The sequence below is a fragment of the Phalacrocorax aristotelis genome, chromosome 1 (genome assembly GCF_949628215.1).
Source record: "Phalacrocorax aristotelis chromosome 1, bGulAri2.1, whole genome shotgun sequence".
NCBI classification, from domain to species: Eukaryota; Metazoa; Chordata; class Aves; order Suliformes; family Phalacrocoracidae; genus Phalacrocorax; species Phalacrocorax aristotelis.
In genome coordinates this window covers 64,805,671-64,822,278 of record NC_134276.1, presented here as the reverse complement: position 1 = coordinate 64,822,278, position 16,608 = coordinate 64,805,671, and the positions used below count along the sequence as shown (strand labels likewise).

Genomic DNA, 16,608 nt, shown 5'->3' with positions numbered 1-16,608 from the left:
TTCCTTAGGAATCTTTCCTTTTGTCCCCACTTCTTGTCCTCCGTATTTCCTCAAAAAGTTCTGAGAAAAAGAGGTTAACCGCCTTCTTCTTCAGTTTAAATTTGCTTCTCTGTTAAACAGCTAATCTTGTATCATGAACAAGCAAACTTTCCATGTTTTTCCCAGCAAACCATGTCAATTTTCTCTTCTCTTCCCATTAAGTATTCTATTTTCATGCCTTCAACTTTATTCCAGGATACCAGAACTCCACCTTGGCTCCTCCCACCACATCCACTCTGTCACTAAACCCTGCAAATTCTGTAATAATTGCTCATCAAAGAACCATTTTTTCCATCCATCTTGTCAAAATGCATATTGAACTTTCCTTATTAGCAGCTTTGGCTACTAAACCCTCCATCTCCTTGCTCATATCACCTTAAATGCAGAATTCTTCTATAAGAATAACTGAATTATTAACTTGTAATCATTAATTGTTAACTGTAATTAAATTATCATCTAGTTATAATTACCATTTGTATCTGAGTAGATCTCAGACAGCCAAAGCCTGGATACAAATACTTAATAAAATCATATTCTTTTACTCTGATCATTTTTTCTCTTTATATTCCACTTTTCCTTTCCAGAAACCCTCTACATCACATTGGAACCTTTTTCCCTGCCTCTGTCTCAGGCCTATGACAAATCACCCACTTTTTCCTCATTTCTGCCTCTTTCCCTCTATTCCTCAAAATGCTTGTTTCTCCCCTTACTTCCTTACTGGAAATCTCTAAAACATTCCTCTCTATTAGGTCAATATAATGGTATTTTGACAATAGAACAGAGGATGAATAATTACATTTTGAAACCTTAAATAATCCCTGATTACTAGCAATGCCAATGGCAAAATTAACAACCCCATTCTTGATTAGTTTAATAATTAACACACTAGTCACACCTAGGCTATATTTCAAATGTGCAGCTTAACACTGAGCTGCAATATATTTTGCAGCGTGCAGGCACAAAATCACAGTCAAGACAATTGCTCAGGCTTATGGTCATTTTATCTACCAGTGTCTGGCGTTGTAGAGTCACAAAGCTAGCTAGGGGACATAGAAAACATTAACGCTCTTTTCTCCCATCCTACACCCTAGGAACAATATAAATGGAGTTATTGTGGCATCACTTATGCTATGAACTTCATGAGTAGAAGCCTGCTATGATTTTTAAGTGAATGAAGAAATATAAAATGTCAATACAAATTCACTTTTACATTCGGATAAAAGCTATTTATAGATTTTACATCATATGCCAGATATATTGAAAGCAAAGCTCTAGACAGAAGCATGTATAGAAGAAACTGCTATAACACATTTGATTATGTCAGTATGGCTGGAGGTCTGTGTTGCTTAGCCTTTGAACTAAATCGGATACCTTCTAAAGGTGACCGAAACAAGCTAGTCTCACTGCCCTCTGTGCAGTTCTGGTGTTCAGTGAAGGTAAAAATGCTGAAAAATGTTGGAATTTCATATGCCAGGTATCAAAATAGTTTTTGAGGCTGCCACCTGTCTTCATTCTGTCTTTTCTCTAATCACAAAACGTTTCCTGCTTGCCTAGGGGAAAAAAAGGTTAAAGTGTTCTTCCACCAAAGCACTCACTTTTCAATACTTTCTGGACTACAAAGTACTCTCATCTGAGTCTGAAATTTTAATGTCATTCAGACTCCTGTAAAAGTAAACCATCTGTGAATTGCAGTCATGGTTATTTTAATTAGAAAAGCATTAGGGTTTTAAATGTTATTTTTCAAAATGACACATTTTTTAAAGATTAAGTAAAATTGTCATTGATGACTACCAAAGCTTCAATTACTGCTACAGGCCTCCTTTTTTTTTCCCTGGGAGGAAGGAGAAAGGATGGGAGGGAGCTGTTCTTTCTCTCTTTCTTCTTTCTATTTTTTTTTTTTTATTTTACAGAAAAGGTGTAGGATGTAGAAGTACAGACATTCTAAACTATGGAATGGATGCTGAGATGGTGTGTAGGTGGCATGGAGGCAGTATTAGCTCATACTTAATAGGTGTCAAGGGAATCTGTAAAGCTGTTCTTTAGTTTAAAAAAGGCAATTTGTGGGAGTGCTGTGTGTTTCTGGCAGTACATTCAAAATAGCTACCTACAAAAGACAGAGAACTATAATCTAATGATATTTTACACAATGACACACATTTTCACAGTGCATTAATGAAATGTAGAAAAAAGCCTTAAAACTATTGTAAAATGTGTCTTTTTGCAGTGCACATGTCTGCAAAAATATTATAATGACAAACACATTTAGAGGGTACTGATCTTTTACAAGGACTGAAATGTTATTTTTAAAGCCTTACTCTCTCTGCTTTATTTGTTAGCTTTTCTTCACACATTTTAAGAGTCCTCCTTTTTTTCTGGCAAACTAGTAACCTTGCACCATGGTACAAGCTGAATAAACCTACAGTTTAGCATACCTTATGTATGGCTTTAATATAAAGCATGGGAGTAGTCCAGTATTCACGCAAGTGACGTTAAGCATTTATGTAAGCACTTGTCAGGAGTTGGACTTTAGGGAGAAAAACTGTCACTCACCTCTCTGGGAAAGGGCAGAAAGATGGTCGTTCCTTTTCCAAAAACTGTACAAATGTCACAGCTCTTTGTACTTTTGAAATGACAAAAAGGACTGCCCTTCGTCACTTGGTCAATGGAAGTGATCAAGAAATATAAGTTGCATGTAAAAAATACTCAGTGGAGGAAACCCTACCCCAGTTTTCACTCGTGGGAGCCCTGCACTTACTGGACCTATCATTCTAGTCTTTCAAAATTCTAGAGATAGACATATCACCAAAAGAAACAATGTGAATATGTCCCTCTGTGTGAAGTATAGGCAACAGGGACAGCGATGGCAGAGAAAGTAAGCTCAGAGGTAGGAGACTAGAAAACTAAACCCAGATAAATTAGGGATGAACTAGCAATCATAAGCACACCCTGAAAGGTGGACAGAGAGAAGGAGGAATATATTCTAGAGGGAAAAAATTACAGAAATAGGAATCAAAAATAGAGTTCTGTGTTGGAAGTTTGAGAGCTTGTGAGCTCTCTGAGGTCAAAGTGAACCATCCATCCTATTCTCTGGCCAAGGGGATAGGATGGACTTGCATTTTCTGGCACAAAATAGCTGCTGAGAAACTTGCAGGTGGTGGCTGGCCCCGGCCACCCTTTTGGTAGCACTGGTGATGTCCAAACTCACTCTGTGGCGATTTCTGCTACTAGCAAATTATTCCCAGGAATATAATGAGATGATCTAATGGGACAAAGATAAAATGGAACAATGTCATTTTTCTGACATAATTCAAAGTATGAGGGAAATGTAGACACTGGTGCTTTAATCATTTACCGTTAGTCTGGAAACTCCTCCTGGGATTTCTTTTTTTTTTTTTTTTAATGTGATCTTCATAATTTACTTAATTTTAAAACTGCCCAAAAAGAAAGTTGACATTGACTTCCAGCACAGTTAAAATCAAGAAATGATAAATTAACAAACTGGCAGGCAATTTATGAGTACTCAAAGATTTCCCACTTGAGGGAAAAAAAGAGTTAAGAATCCCCTATATATTACCTTGCTTGTAAAGTACTCTAGTACTTCATCATATCATGTACAAAGCAATTTACAAATCTATAGATGGCATAACCATTTTCATTTTAAGCCAAAATAAACAGTTCTGTTTAACAAATAACTTCAAAGTCTCTCTGTACTAAGCACACAGTTTACATATGTATGATTTCATATACTTCTGCTCATTTCTCTGATTTAATCATATGCCACTTACATTCTATACTCTTCTATTTAATCATAAATATACTTTTCCCAAAACAGACTCTGGTATGCTAATATTGTATATTAATATAATGAAATTTAAAAAAGACAGCTGTATCAAATCCAATAAATGAAACACCTGTAGGTCAGTAAGGAAGTGTGATTGTTATTGTGACTGCTAAGAACTGTGGATCAGTAACTTCATTTTCTTTCTGCAGTTCTAGAAGTGCTAGAAGAATTTAAAATCTCTACATGGACTTCTGTTATTTCCCCTTACTGAGGGCTTATTCTCTGTTTTAACAATCTTTTTGAGTGAAAGAAGTTCAATAATACAGCTCCACACTGGCAAAGATCATTTCCCCAGAAACACTGCAGGCTCCTGAAACAACTCTAGCAGTGTCTGTAGCTATAAAAACGTGAACTGGCACTAACACAATATCTATCTCATGCAGCTACCTGATGCTGATTTGGAGCTTCATAAAAATGTTCTGACTTCCCTGTACTGCTTATTTCATACCTGATGAGTCTTTGGATCACCTGATTCAAACTTAAGACTTGTCTTAAGCCTTTCTTTATCCAAAATGAGTGATCTCTTGCATTCAGAGTTCAAGGCTACTGAAAAGAAGGAGTCATTGTGAATTAGAAGTAGCAGGCTGAAAATTTGAAAGATAAACTAAGACAAAGCTTTTATTAGACATTTTTTAATGGTTCCTATCTTTTAACCAGACAAGTATTTTGAGAAGTCAAAGGCTGAAAGATTCATTTTTAGTGAAGTCTAGCCTTTGCAGCACTTTATTTAACAGCTACATGGTATAGCAAGAGCAAATTAAATTGATGCTTTGTTTTACTTCTCGTATAATACAAGTTGTTTGCATTTTGGCAATCTCCATCTGAAGTAACTGAGAAGGGTTAATGGCAGACCACTGACCTTAGCTAAACAAAATGTAAAGCTCCAAGTTTTGATGAGAAAGCTCAGTAAGCTCTGAGCTAACTCTCCTTTATTGGATTTATATTTGCAAGCTTAACAGTGTGAGGAATGATAATCCAAGCAAATGAAAGTTTCCTTATGTCAGTAAAAAAAGCCAAGGACTGTTTGTACCCCATACTTCTCCCAAAGCTCAAAAATGTTTGCAAGCTAGTCATGCTATTAGGATTGTAGGCTCTGCTTAACTAATACACCACTGCATGACAATAAATGAACGCAGCATTGAAAATGTGGGTTTCCTAATGTAAAGGCCTTTGGATGTTCTGTAGGGCAGAAGATTCTTCTGCTTTACATGAAATAACCAGTACTTCCACTCAATTTGACTCTCAAGTTACTACATATCATCTTGCTCCTTCTAACATTAATAGCAAAACCCTCACTGACTTCTCCAGGGGTCAAACAAGTCTATTACTTTCACTCTGTCTGGATTAGGAGTGGTTTGCTTTGATTTAGAAATTTGATTTTCATTTACATTGGGTGTGCTTAAAACTCACAGCAAGTAGCTAAGCTTGTCATGATCAAGTATATATTGAAGCTGAAGGAACACCGTATCTAGGCAGTGCACAGAGTCAGGATGCAAAAACGGCCTTTTACTAATAGTTCCGCACTTTAGAATTTCTAAGTTAAGCTAAGTGCATGACTGAAACTGCATAGTGTGCCAGCTTCAATGAAGCAGCTATTTTATTGTCCTAGTTATCTCCAACTCAGCTTACCCAACTCAGCTTAACATTTCATAAACCTATCAACACTTCCCTAGTACTTTCTTCAAACACAGAAGCTGCTGAATCAAGCACCAGACATTGGCTAGCCGATAATGTTCGCTCTTATGCTCTACTAAACTGTAGAAAATAAACCAGAATTGGATTCTTATATTGGATCTTCTTCACTTGTTCTCCATTTTTAAACAGTATTTAAAAGAAGAGATAGAACTTGTTCTGTGAGTTGGATCTGGGTTTTGTTGTTTTGTTTGTTAATAAAACACTCTCTAAACAGAATTTACATGAGAAAGAAAAGATAAATTGTTAAGCAGGAGATAAGTACAAAGAAACCATCTTCTTTACTCATTTTTGGGCTCTCGCTTCAAAACACTGATTTACTTTCCTGTTTCCCAAGTTAATATCACCTTTCACAAAATGGGATTGTGAAGTACAGTATTAGAAGGAAGTTAAACGAAGTATCCAAACTCCTGCCTCTGTTGGTGAGTTTATTGGCAACCTCGTCCTCTAATGATGGCATATAAGCAGGAGGTTTATTGTAGATGTGTGTTGCTTTCTCCTAAATGTCATAATATTTGATGTGGATATTTCAGCTATCTGGGTTTTTGGTCAATTTATCTACCAGAATCTGCAACAGGTCTTCAGGGAAGTGCAGGTAACAATGATGGGGAAGACATTTTTGACTTATTCATGAACCCTGCATCAAACAGATTTTCAGTTCAGCAGTGACTCATTTGAAGTAGATACTGCTGACAAAAATGGCTGAGTAAACTCGGTGTGTGTAACTCCCTACCTCTTGGATGACTTTTAATGATGCACTACAGATGACTCCATTCCTCTGGCTTTGCTAGCTGACATCATCCTGGGTTCCTAATTCCTCTTTTCCTTCCCTTTTTTCCTCCTCCTACCTTTTAATTTTTTTTTCCTCTTTTTTCAAAGTCCTCTGCTGTAAAAGCATAGAGGAGGGCACCCATGACAACTGCAGATTGTATAAGCTTCCTCATTTAGATTGTTATTTAAAGTTCAACTTTCATGATTAGTCAAATGAATCAAAAAGATAATTGAAAGAGAGAGATTGTGTGACACAGACATTAGTCACTACCGCTGATAGTTGGGTATATGGTTTTGAATCACCTTTACAAAACATATTGGTGTCAAGCTTGTATTCACTGGGCATTTGTCTGTAAGAAATTGTCTGGACTTAGTGTGAATTTTCTCCTAGATTTTTCTTCCATGATGGTTATTTTTCCATCTGTTTGTCATAGCTCTCTGTGTCTTGAAAAAGGTATAAGAAGAAGGTCACTCATTTTTTCAGATCTTGTTCCTTTCAGTTTAGTCTGTTGCCATGTGTTTCTCAGTCACTGAGTGACGATGGCATAACTCTCACCCCCAAACCCTCTTATTTCATTTAACTTGTCAGAAACTCTTGAGAGTTTTGGTCCTTTCTGGTTTGAAGGACAATGCTTTATGCACTGCTGTAGTTTTGTATATCTGACTTCTCCTGGTGTTAATGAGATTCTGGAATGAGAACCTCAAAATCTGTATGAGATCACAAGTTTCCGTCCTCTGCATGATGAAGGGATTTTGGTTTGCAATTTCCTTTTTACATTTTTGTCTTTCAAGGTTTCAGGCTTGTTTTCAAATGCCAGTCACTACAGAATCACTAGTTTTGAGCTGTAGGCTTTCACTGATGGTCAATTGCTTTTTTTTCTTGCTGTAACGCTGTTACTGGCTCTTGGGGAAATAAAACTCCATAGGCATCCTGCTCTGTGTTTTGTGACTGGAGCACAATATGTAATTGCCATTACACAGCTTTTGCCCAACGTCAAGCTTGTAGCCCCACACAAGTTCTGAAGGTTAGTGGTACTCTCAGCTCCAGGTACTTGTAAGAGAAGGTACAGCTCCTAGATATTAATGACTATTTTTTACAGGGAACCTTGTGGCAATGATGCAAAATATACCCCTGAGCTGACTTAAGAAACCTGAGTAGGAAAAGCAAGTCTATTTTAATATTGTTGCCTTTTTCAGGGTCAATCCTTTTGCTCTTTGCTATTGAGGGAGTGGGACTATACGTGCCCACTATTTACTTTAGTGGTTAAAAGGGGACTTAAACAGCATTTTGACCAAAGAAAAATCTTCTTGTGTGTCCAAGAACAGGTGATCATGCATGTGTGCTCCTAACCTAGTGGGGGGGCCTATCATTTTTCCTGTTATGACTAAGGAATCTGGGCCACTGAGAAACACCCATAGCACAAAGTCCAACATAGTCCTTGTCCTTCATAAACAGTTGCAGAAACTTTTTCTGGACATCTTAATGCTTAGAGGTCACACATAAATTGTAAGACCTAAGTTAACCCCTTCCTTTAAACTAATATTCCCAAAGCCTGTAGGAGTGTCCTAACCACTGTCCATTCCTGAACTTCATACCTTTCCCTGAGACTGGTCTGGATGTCCTCTTGTGGAATAGATTTCAATCCTCCTGGGCTGGGAAAAGACCTGAATCTGCAGCTCACACCACCTAGCAGAATGCTCTACACATTAAGTCACAGAAATCTTCCTTTCTGTACAATAGCTTATACAGTGCATAAGGAAACACCATTTTCTTTAGAAATTGTGTATCTTAAAGAAATCAGTCCTGCTCAAGTGCAAAGCTACCCGAAGGAGATGACTGAGTACTCTGGACAAATGGAAACGCCCACCTTGCAGTCTTCACGCTGGTGAGGATTAATTAGGATATAAATAGGGTAAGGAGACGGGATAGGAAGTTGAAAGCTTCCTGTTCAGTGTTTGGCTTCTTTTTTTACTTTATGTACAGCAACCCTAGGTACTTTGGTCTATCTCTGAATCAGCATGCTGGCACCTACAAAGGCACTGAGTAGATGAGAAGTCCTAAGTAGTTGTTTTGATAACTAAAACTATAGCCTAAACTATAGTTTACCAACAGTTTGGCAAACTATAACATTTAGTACAGGATAAAGAAAATGTGCAGGTTGTTTGGTTTTTTGTTTTTTTTTTTTGTAATTCAGAAATCATTCAACCACTAAAATGTGGTTTTACCAGATACCTTTAAAGACCTGGAAGCAAATTTACACAATATATATGCTTAATTGAAAACTTTTCCTCTGCACAAGAATACACTGATTTTTTGACACAATGATCACAGCTACTCATATGCTAGAAAACCCAGAAAATCAGTTTGATTCTATCCCGAAGCATATATTAAATGTCAAAAGAATATACTGCTGCAAAGGATCTGGTGGCTTGCCACAATGGAAATGACTCAGCTAGCTTGTTTAAAGAATGATATTTTAATTGCTTTGTAGATCACAAACCTGCCAGCCTTGTAATTTACACTGCTGAAGAACAAGACGACATCTCTCCTTGGCAGACAACTTCTTCTCTCCTGCTGCTGTATCAGCCAAATCTTTATACCTAGAAAAATCAGCAGAAGTAGAGTTACTCTAATGTTGGCCTCGTTGACATCTTTGCAGACGTTGCAGTTTTCCTTTGACTCTCAAATCTTTGATATCTGAACTGGAAGCTTAGGCTTCTCCTAGGGGGTGAAGAAAACAAGGCAGCCAATCACTTTAAATCTTTTATATTATTAGACATGACCTTGGCTAATAACAGTGTGGAACAAGTGATGCCTAAAACCCAGATTTGCTTCCTGTCAGTTCTTTGGATGCCTCACGGAAAATCAATGCAAGAAGAATGCAAAGCCTCACCAACCAATTTCATTGGTACTGAATTGGGTCACTGAAAGGAGGAAAATATTTTTTCAGTACATGTCATATGACATATGTCCATTAAGGAGTAATTCATAAGAAAGTGACATTGATAAAAATGTTTTCCATCAGTCTGAAACAGTTTTTTCTTTGTTTTGAACAAAAATTCTTATAGCAAAGAGACTTTAAGGAACACACTTGATCAGTTTACAATACTGGAAAGATCAAGAGGAGGCTTGATTACAGCATCGAGTACGTTCAAAGGCAGAAAATGCTAGATATTAAAGGGCTCTTTGATGTACCAGATAAAAGAACTAATGTAGGAAAAGGGAAGTCAAATAAAGTACAAAATTCAAATTTTAACTGTGGACTTATTACAGCATATTACTAAAGAAATGGAGGAATTTTATACATCTCGATGCTTCATATTATTATTATACTTTCTTGAAGGTATTCCTCAGTCTAGATCTGACTGGATGTAATGAGCTGGAATGTTTTTTCATTACAAAAAGCCAGTTTTTGAAAAGGAAAGATTTTGCAAATGTGTCACTTTTGATTAAACTCCCAATGAAACAGGAGTAAGTTTTGAAGTTTACGTGCTAACTACATTTCGTGACAGTTATTTTGTTCCTTAACAGCTGAATTCACCTATAGTTCTGGTGCAACCCAAAACTGTGCTGTCATGGGACTGCTCACACAGACCATGGCAGGCAAAGCTGCAGGGCTGGAGTGATTCCAGGGACATCAATGGTCTCAGGATCTGTAGCAACTCTGGAGCAACATCTGCAGGCAAACTGCTCTAAGGCCAAACTTCATCTGGACATCTGGTTTCCTGGAGCTGCACAGACCCTTGGGTGCCTCAGCTCTTGCAGTCCTCTGGTCTGGTAGCAGTCCTACTGAGGACTCCATGGCTAAGTCTATACCAGTAAATGAGTTGCGAGAGGGATTATTTCCCTGGCATAGAAACCATCCAGCAAGAAACCCAGCCTGTCTATTTATTAAGTATTCTGCTATGTTTTGCTAAACTCTGTCACCTTCCAACGGAGTGTAGCCACACCTAAGCTGCCTTCTGGGACTGGCTGCTAGCCTGTCTTAATTCCCAAATTGTGCCCAGGAATGGTTTGGAGGAATGCTGGTTGGAAGGTGCCAAAACTTTACCAGAGATCCTTTTTGTTTGTCTAACGCTCCAGGTTAGCGGTAGAAGACTGCAGATCCTACTTTCCCCATAGCTGAACTAGTTGTATGGTCACAGAGACATTTGATTTGTGGACTACTGTTAAGGCTGGGACCACCTCGCTTCCATACTTGTATCAACTAGATTTTCTTAGAAATCATGAAGAATCAGAGGTGTTAGCGAGACAACTTCTGGAAAGCTTAGCAACTGCTGACTAAAACAAAGATGATTCAGCATTGACTCACAATGCGTGAAGTAACTGTGAAAGTGGTCAGCCTGAAACTCACAGCAGAAACCCAAAGAAATATATTTCATTCCTGAAGCAGATCCAAATTAAAATTTAAAAGGTTGAAATTCTAAGTTTGTATCAGATTTACTTTAGATCCACGCAAATCACAGGACTCGAAACAAGGATAAGCAAACATTCTTCACAATCTGTATTATGCAGGAGGCCAGACAAAAATGATCCACCGTTTCCCCCCAGCTTTAAAAGTCTGTGAAATTCCACCACATTACCCTGGAAGTCTAATCAGAGTTCACAATTCCCTTCTATTCATTAAGCAAGCTCTGTCTTAGAGGATTGGCTAATGGTTGTGGTAGCAGAGGAAGAGCTAACTATGGAAATTTAATTCTGCCACAAACTTCCTCTGTGAACATAGCAAGTCATTTGGAAGTTGATCTACCTTTCCCTGTGTTAGACACTGAAAAGCTACACTCCCAGCCTGAGCTAGTCATCGTGTTCTCAAAACAGTCTGTGAAGACAGATATTTCCATAGGGTGACTTGTTCTATGCAGCCTAGATATTTTTGTTAAAATGAGAAGAGATTGCCCTCTGGAGGTGCCTTTCTCTGCTGACCATAGATGGACTCAGAAGAGAAGTCCAGGCTGGCTGCTTGCATTCTGGGTGACTGAGAGGAATCTCACAAGCCTACTTGTCTGATGGACTTATGTGCAGAATAACTAACAGAGAGACTAACAGAACTTCTTTATTTCTCCAACTATCTTGTTGAAATATACTGGCTCTCCAAGCACCTAGGATGAAAAAGCACCTTTTGGCCTGGTGTCATTATTTGCCATCTCAGATCAATCGTTTTTATCTATATAAGGCTGCTTAAATAAAAACCATACAAAATTTGTAGCTATTTTTCAGCCAGAAATGTTCCCTGTTTTGATTCTCGGCCATTTGTGCAAACACCAGTGTTAACCCCAGGGAAGTAACAGGAATGGGTAAGTGGGAATGAGCAGACCACACCTGTTGGTGATAGCCCAGATTTGTCCTGGGCAGAAGTGGTTGTGTAATCATAAACTTATTTCATTTTTCTGTACTTAACTTTAAATGAGATAAAATATTTAAACTTTCTTCATTATTTATCTTTCCTTTTGGGGAAATAACCAAACACTATAGCTTTGGCGTAGGGATTTTTTTTTGTATTCTAAACTTGCCATTACCCTCAGTAAAAAATTTTGTTAAAAAGAAAGCAAAACCAAATTGACAATAAACTAAGATATAAAAAAAAAGAAATAAAAATTTGTGACATATTATTATCAAAATGCAAATGACATATCCTTAGTGTATCAGATACTTTCTACTGTGTACTGAGCTTGCAATACACACAGACAAAATAATTTAATGTCCTCTTACATTTAAACCTTTCATGGTGTCAAGAATAGCAGAAGAACTTATTATTTTTCAAATTTACTGTATCACAGAAAATAGTAATAAAAAATAGTAAATTTATGGTGCAGGCTTGTATAGATAAACTTGAGTTACTTGCAGAGAACAGGGCTTGTTTCTGGGCAAATGTTATCTGGAGAGTCTTGAAACTTTCTCTTACCAGACAATTCTTCCCCCACCACTACAGCCTTAGTTCACTCTGAAGTGAATGAACAACCCAATTAAATACCAGGCTGCTTCTTACTGACAGGTCATACATTTTGCCCCAAGTAAATAACACGGAGTGTATTTGTAAGGCTTTAGAGAGTGTCCTGAGGAATCCAGTGAGTATACTCAGTGCTACCCTGCTGAAAAAAGTCTGTAATCAGGTGAAATATGCTTGAACTAAACTTGGATGAGTTGTCTAGGGTTTCTTAAGAATGTTAGAAGATACCATTCAGGTGTCATATACCCTACTCTAATATTGATGCTTAAAATAGGTGAGATGAATTGTGCACTGTAAGACCACCATTTCTTTCCACTGAGTGTACAGATAGTCTATGCTCTCGACTCCAGGGTAGACATCTAATATTAGACAAAGTGAATCTCTCTCCTAGCCGAGTCAAGAAGCTGATAAAAAGCAATATTTCATGGCCTACCCACAACAACTCATTCACTAATGGATCCAAAATAGAATACAAAACAGCGAAATGTAAAGAATTAGATTGAATCAACACCCCTCCACCACCATGACAAGATTAATGTAGTGTTGATTAGGAAATAAATGCAAGACCTCTTTGTGTGCACCCCTCTTCCAGTTACAAGCTGAGACAGGGAATGTTACCATAGGGTGGGTTCTCCCCAATGCACAGGAAATCAGTGTGAGAGAAGCTCTTTTGTCCTTAGCGCCCTCCTTGTCCTAACTTGCCGTTTTTACACACCTAAACAGAAAGAAAGAGCTTTTGGCTAGACAGGCTAGCACTGTGAGCATGTACAGGCTGGCCAGGATGCTCTGGTGTTGCAGAAGCTGCGCTCTGACTTCTCTTCCTGTACTTCTGAATGGTTTTGTTGTTTGTTTGGGCTAGATACTGCTGCCAATACCTTCAGGTAGCTTGTGAATATGGAAAACTCAGTTCTCCTGGGTCTTCACAGATAACAATGTTATCTGATCATTTTCTCCCTCGCTTCCCTAAGTGCACAGCTGACAAGATGCAGCAAGCTGTTTTTCCCTGAGACAGAATATTCCCGAGTTCAGGCTATGGCACAGTAACCCACAGTAATATTCTCAGGCTCAGCACGCTATTGGATTTACACGGAGTGTGCACAAATAGGTTGCAGGGCTGTGCTCCCAGTTCTGTATGCACAACAAATCTTTAAGCATTGGAATAAACACCACACACTCAATTTCGATAGCGCATCAACATGATAGAAAATACTAATGGAAAGAACACGGCAAGTACAAAGGGCACAAAAACAAGCAGCTCCAAATCAACAGCTTAAACAAGCAACATGAATGTCCTTGAACTGCAGCCTCAGAATGACTTTTTCTGCTTGTTTGTTTCTTTTTTTTTTTTTTTTGCTATTCTTTTTCTCTAGCCTAGCTAAGAAAGAAAGAACAAAAATGACAAAGTCAGAGGTAGCTACTGACTGCAATCCAACGTCCCCAGTAAGAGGACAGCTTCTAACACCAGCACTCAAATCTAGCACCAGCACTCAAATCCTCCCTGAAAGCAACTCCTTTTCTCCATGTCTTTGTCTTGTAATTTAAAAAATAAAAATCACATATGGAACTGCTTTATAAGAGTGCTAAGTAATGTATTTTTTAAGTTTTAAATATCCAAACACAGCTTATGCAAGGAAAAATAATCAGTCCTGCCAGTGTAATTCATTATGTTGCAGTTTCATTTTCTCCTTCTTTTGTTTACTAGGATGTATTCTGTTTGCCAAAGTAAAATGGCATGATTTAGTAAAATCTATTCAAAAAGTAGAGAATGAAAGACGGCAAACAAAATGAACTTTTATCCAGTATTTCTGCTAGAAGAAATGTAAAAATTGCCATCACAAAGGAGTAAAACCAGGTTGTGCTGTCTTGCTAAATTCTTTTTTTCCTTTCTAAACTTACTCTTTTCTTCCTTTGACAAGCAGTAACAGACTGATGTATTATTATGTCTGTGAAGTATGCGAGAGAGATGGACTTTGTTTGCAAATCCTGTCACTATGTCCTCATAACTCAGGATTTTTGGTTTTGTTAGAATGGATTCAGGGAGAATGGGGAGAGTGGGTTTGGCATGGCTTGTATGTGAAAAATCCATCAAGTGAGAGCTGAAATATCTAGCGGACCTACCTACTGAAGAGAGAAACCTATGTTTTTTAAGGAAAATAAAAAGGATGTTTGAAAATTTTCAAGTAATAGAAACCTTATAAAAGCAGTAGCAGCAAAGAATAGGATGGAATTTTGATTAATGGTACCTGTATATAAAGGATAAATACTATTTCTACTTCCCTGTGTTATATTCTTCTTTTCTGGAAAGAATAACCTAATTATTTTGAAATATGAGGAACATGGGTAATTCCAGATAATTAGAAAAGGGGAAACAGATTATTACAGTTTCCAAGAAAAAAAAGGAAAGTGATTCTGCCATTCTCTATACAGTATATATGACACAAATATCTCATTATACAGCATAAATATTAACAGCTAAAGCAGGTATTCAACATTTTGCACAGAATAAATATTTGGATGCAGAGAAGAAAAAGATGCCTTTATAAATAACAGATTACAGTAGACAAACAGGCTGCATTTTGCGCTTCTTTTATAGGAGTATATATAGTATATATACTCCTATATATACAATATAGTATAAGAGGACTGTAAGGTTCACCTTTATATGAAACACATTTTGCACGGAGGCTGCTTCGCACAAACTTACAGCAATAATTCAAATTTGTGTAGAGGTGAGCATGAACTGCTATTTACCCGATAGATTTGGAAAAATTAATACGTATATATGGCAATGAACCAAAACTTCAGAGTACCTGCCTACTGTACTAGTGTTAGTTTTTAAAATATCCTAATTAATATCAAGAAACACAGCATTAAATGGCTAGACCTGCAGATCAACAAGAATTAAGGGAGAAAATAAAATTAGAGTCATTCTGGAAAAACTGCAAGCAGTTTTATTCTCTCTGGGTTAATCTGGTACACAGATGGTTGCTGGCAGAAGGAAACCTAGAAAGTGATATTGCTAATAGTGACCTTCCAGCAAACTGACCAGCGATTATAGTTTTACCACTATGTTTTCATAAATGCCACTGGAAGCCAGAAACATTTCAACTGATGAAACATTCTGATTTTCTACCTCGACAACTGAAAATTCACTTCCAATAAAAAGAGGTATGGGGCATACGTAGCATGCTTTAACATGTCTATGGAAAAAGAAAAATACAGATAGGGTGACATAATGGTATCTAACTGAGATAAAAGAGCAACATTAGGGACTAAGTAATAAAAGTGAAAAAGACTCAGAAAATCCCCAGGAGAAAATTTTACAGTGACCTGCATGTGGCTCAGCCACTGGCCCCATGTGGAGCTCAGTACAGACTTCTGGGGGAGTGTCAGGGCTATGAAATCCACTGAATCACAATCAATGCAATCACCCTTGCATAAGAAGTGGCCATTTGGGATATTTTGATTTAGTCTGAATAAAAACTAAATGAATTTCTCAGATAAAGGTACTACTTTGTGATGAGTAATAGACAAATGACTTGGAAGGAATTTTTTTTTTCTTTCCTAAATTTTACATTTATTGCATTAGGTTTTGCCACCCTTAAATCTTTTCTAGACACCTGAATTTCAATTTCTGAAGAGAAGAAATAATGAATACATGTGTGTCTTAATCCTAGAATATTTATTCATATATTTAATGCAATTAAGCAGGGTCTTCCTCATCTCAGACAATGTGGCAGCAGAATAATAAATAGAATATAAATTATAGTTCAGCTCTTGGGATTAGTGGATTCAGCTATGCTAATAAAAAATGAATTCACAACATCTGCTAAAGATTTGCATTACAATACTTTTGCATCATCTTACTCAAAGCTGACATTCCTGTTCCATCTTGATGAAGAAATGTAAAAATATATTTATTTAAGAAATTGGCAAAAATGACACGTTAACTCAGAAATATGCTAGCATCAAAGAGACAAGCAGCCCTATTACATGAATGCTTGCCTCTAACTCTGTAAGTGTTGACAATTACCTCTAGATAGATAGGCCTTCTCCACCGCTAACTTTCTCTTCATGCATGGGCACACCACAAACAGGCACACAGAGTAATAAAATGCTTCACTGTACGCTGAATATATGGACTGTAGATCAAATTTAACTTTCTTTATCAACTTGCTAATTTGATTCTGTATAAACAGAGGTGATATACTACTGGTGCGTAATGAAGCTAGTTTCCCTTCTCCACAGATGTAGCTGTGTGAAAATAGGGCATCAAAATTGAAAGTTGTCATGCAAAACTAAAAGGTCTGAAATCAC

At 37.3% G+C, this 16,608-nt stretch overlaps 1 protein-coding gene across 3 annotated transcripts in view; it reads right to left on the bottom strand.

Annotated features, from left to right (window-relative positions):
* Positions 1 to 16,608, bottom strand: part of MYO16 (myosin XVI) — a 409,990-nt gene that overhangs the window by 58,116 nt on the left and 335,266 nt on the right. For all 3 annotated transcript variants that reach the window (XR_012660263.1, XM_075090704.1, XM_075090696.1), the window contains exon 28: positions 8,845 to 8,944. Coding sequence is in view for 2 of the 3 variants with exons in the window: in XM_075090704.1 (XP_074946805.1) it covers positions 8,845 to 8,944 (100 nt within the window). In the remaining variant the exon portion in view is untranslated. The remainder of the gene's footprint in view (positions 1 to 8,844; positions 8,945 to 16,608) is intronic.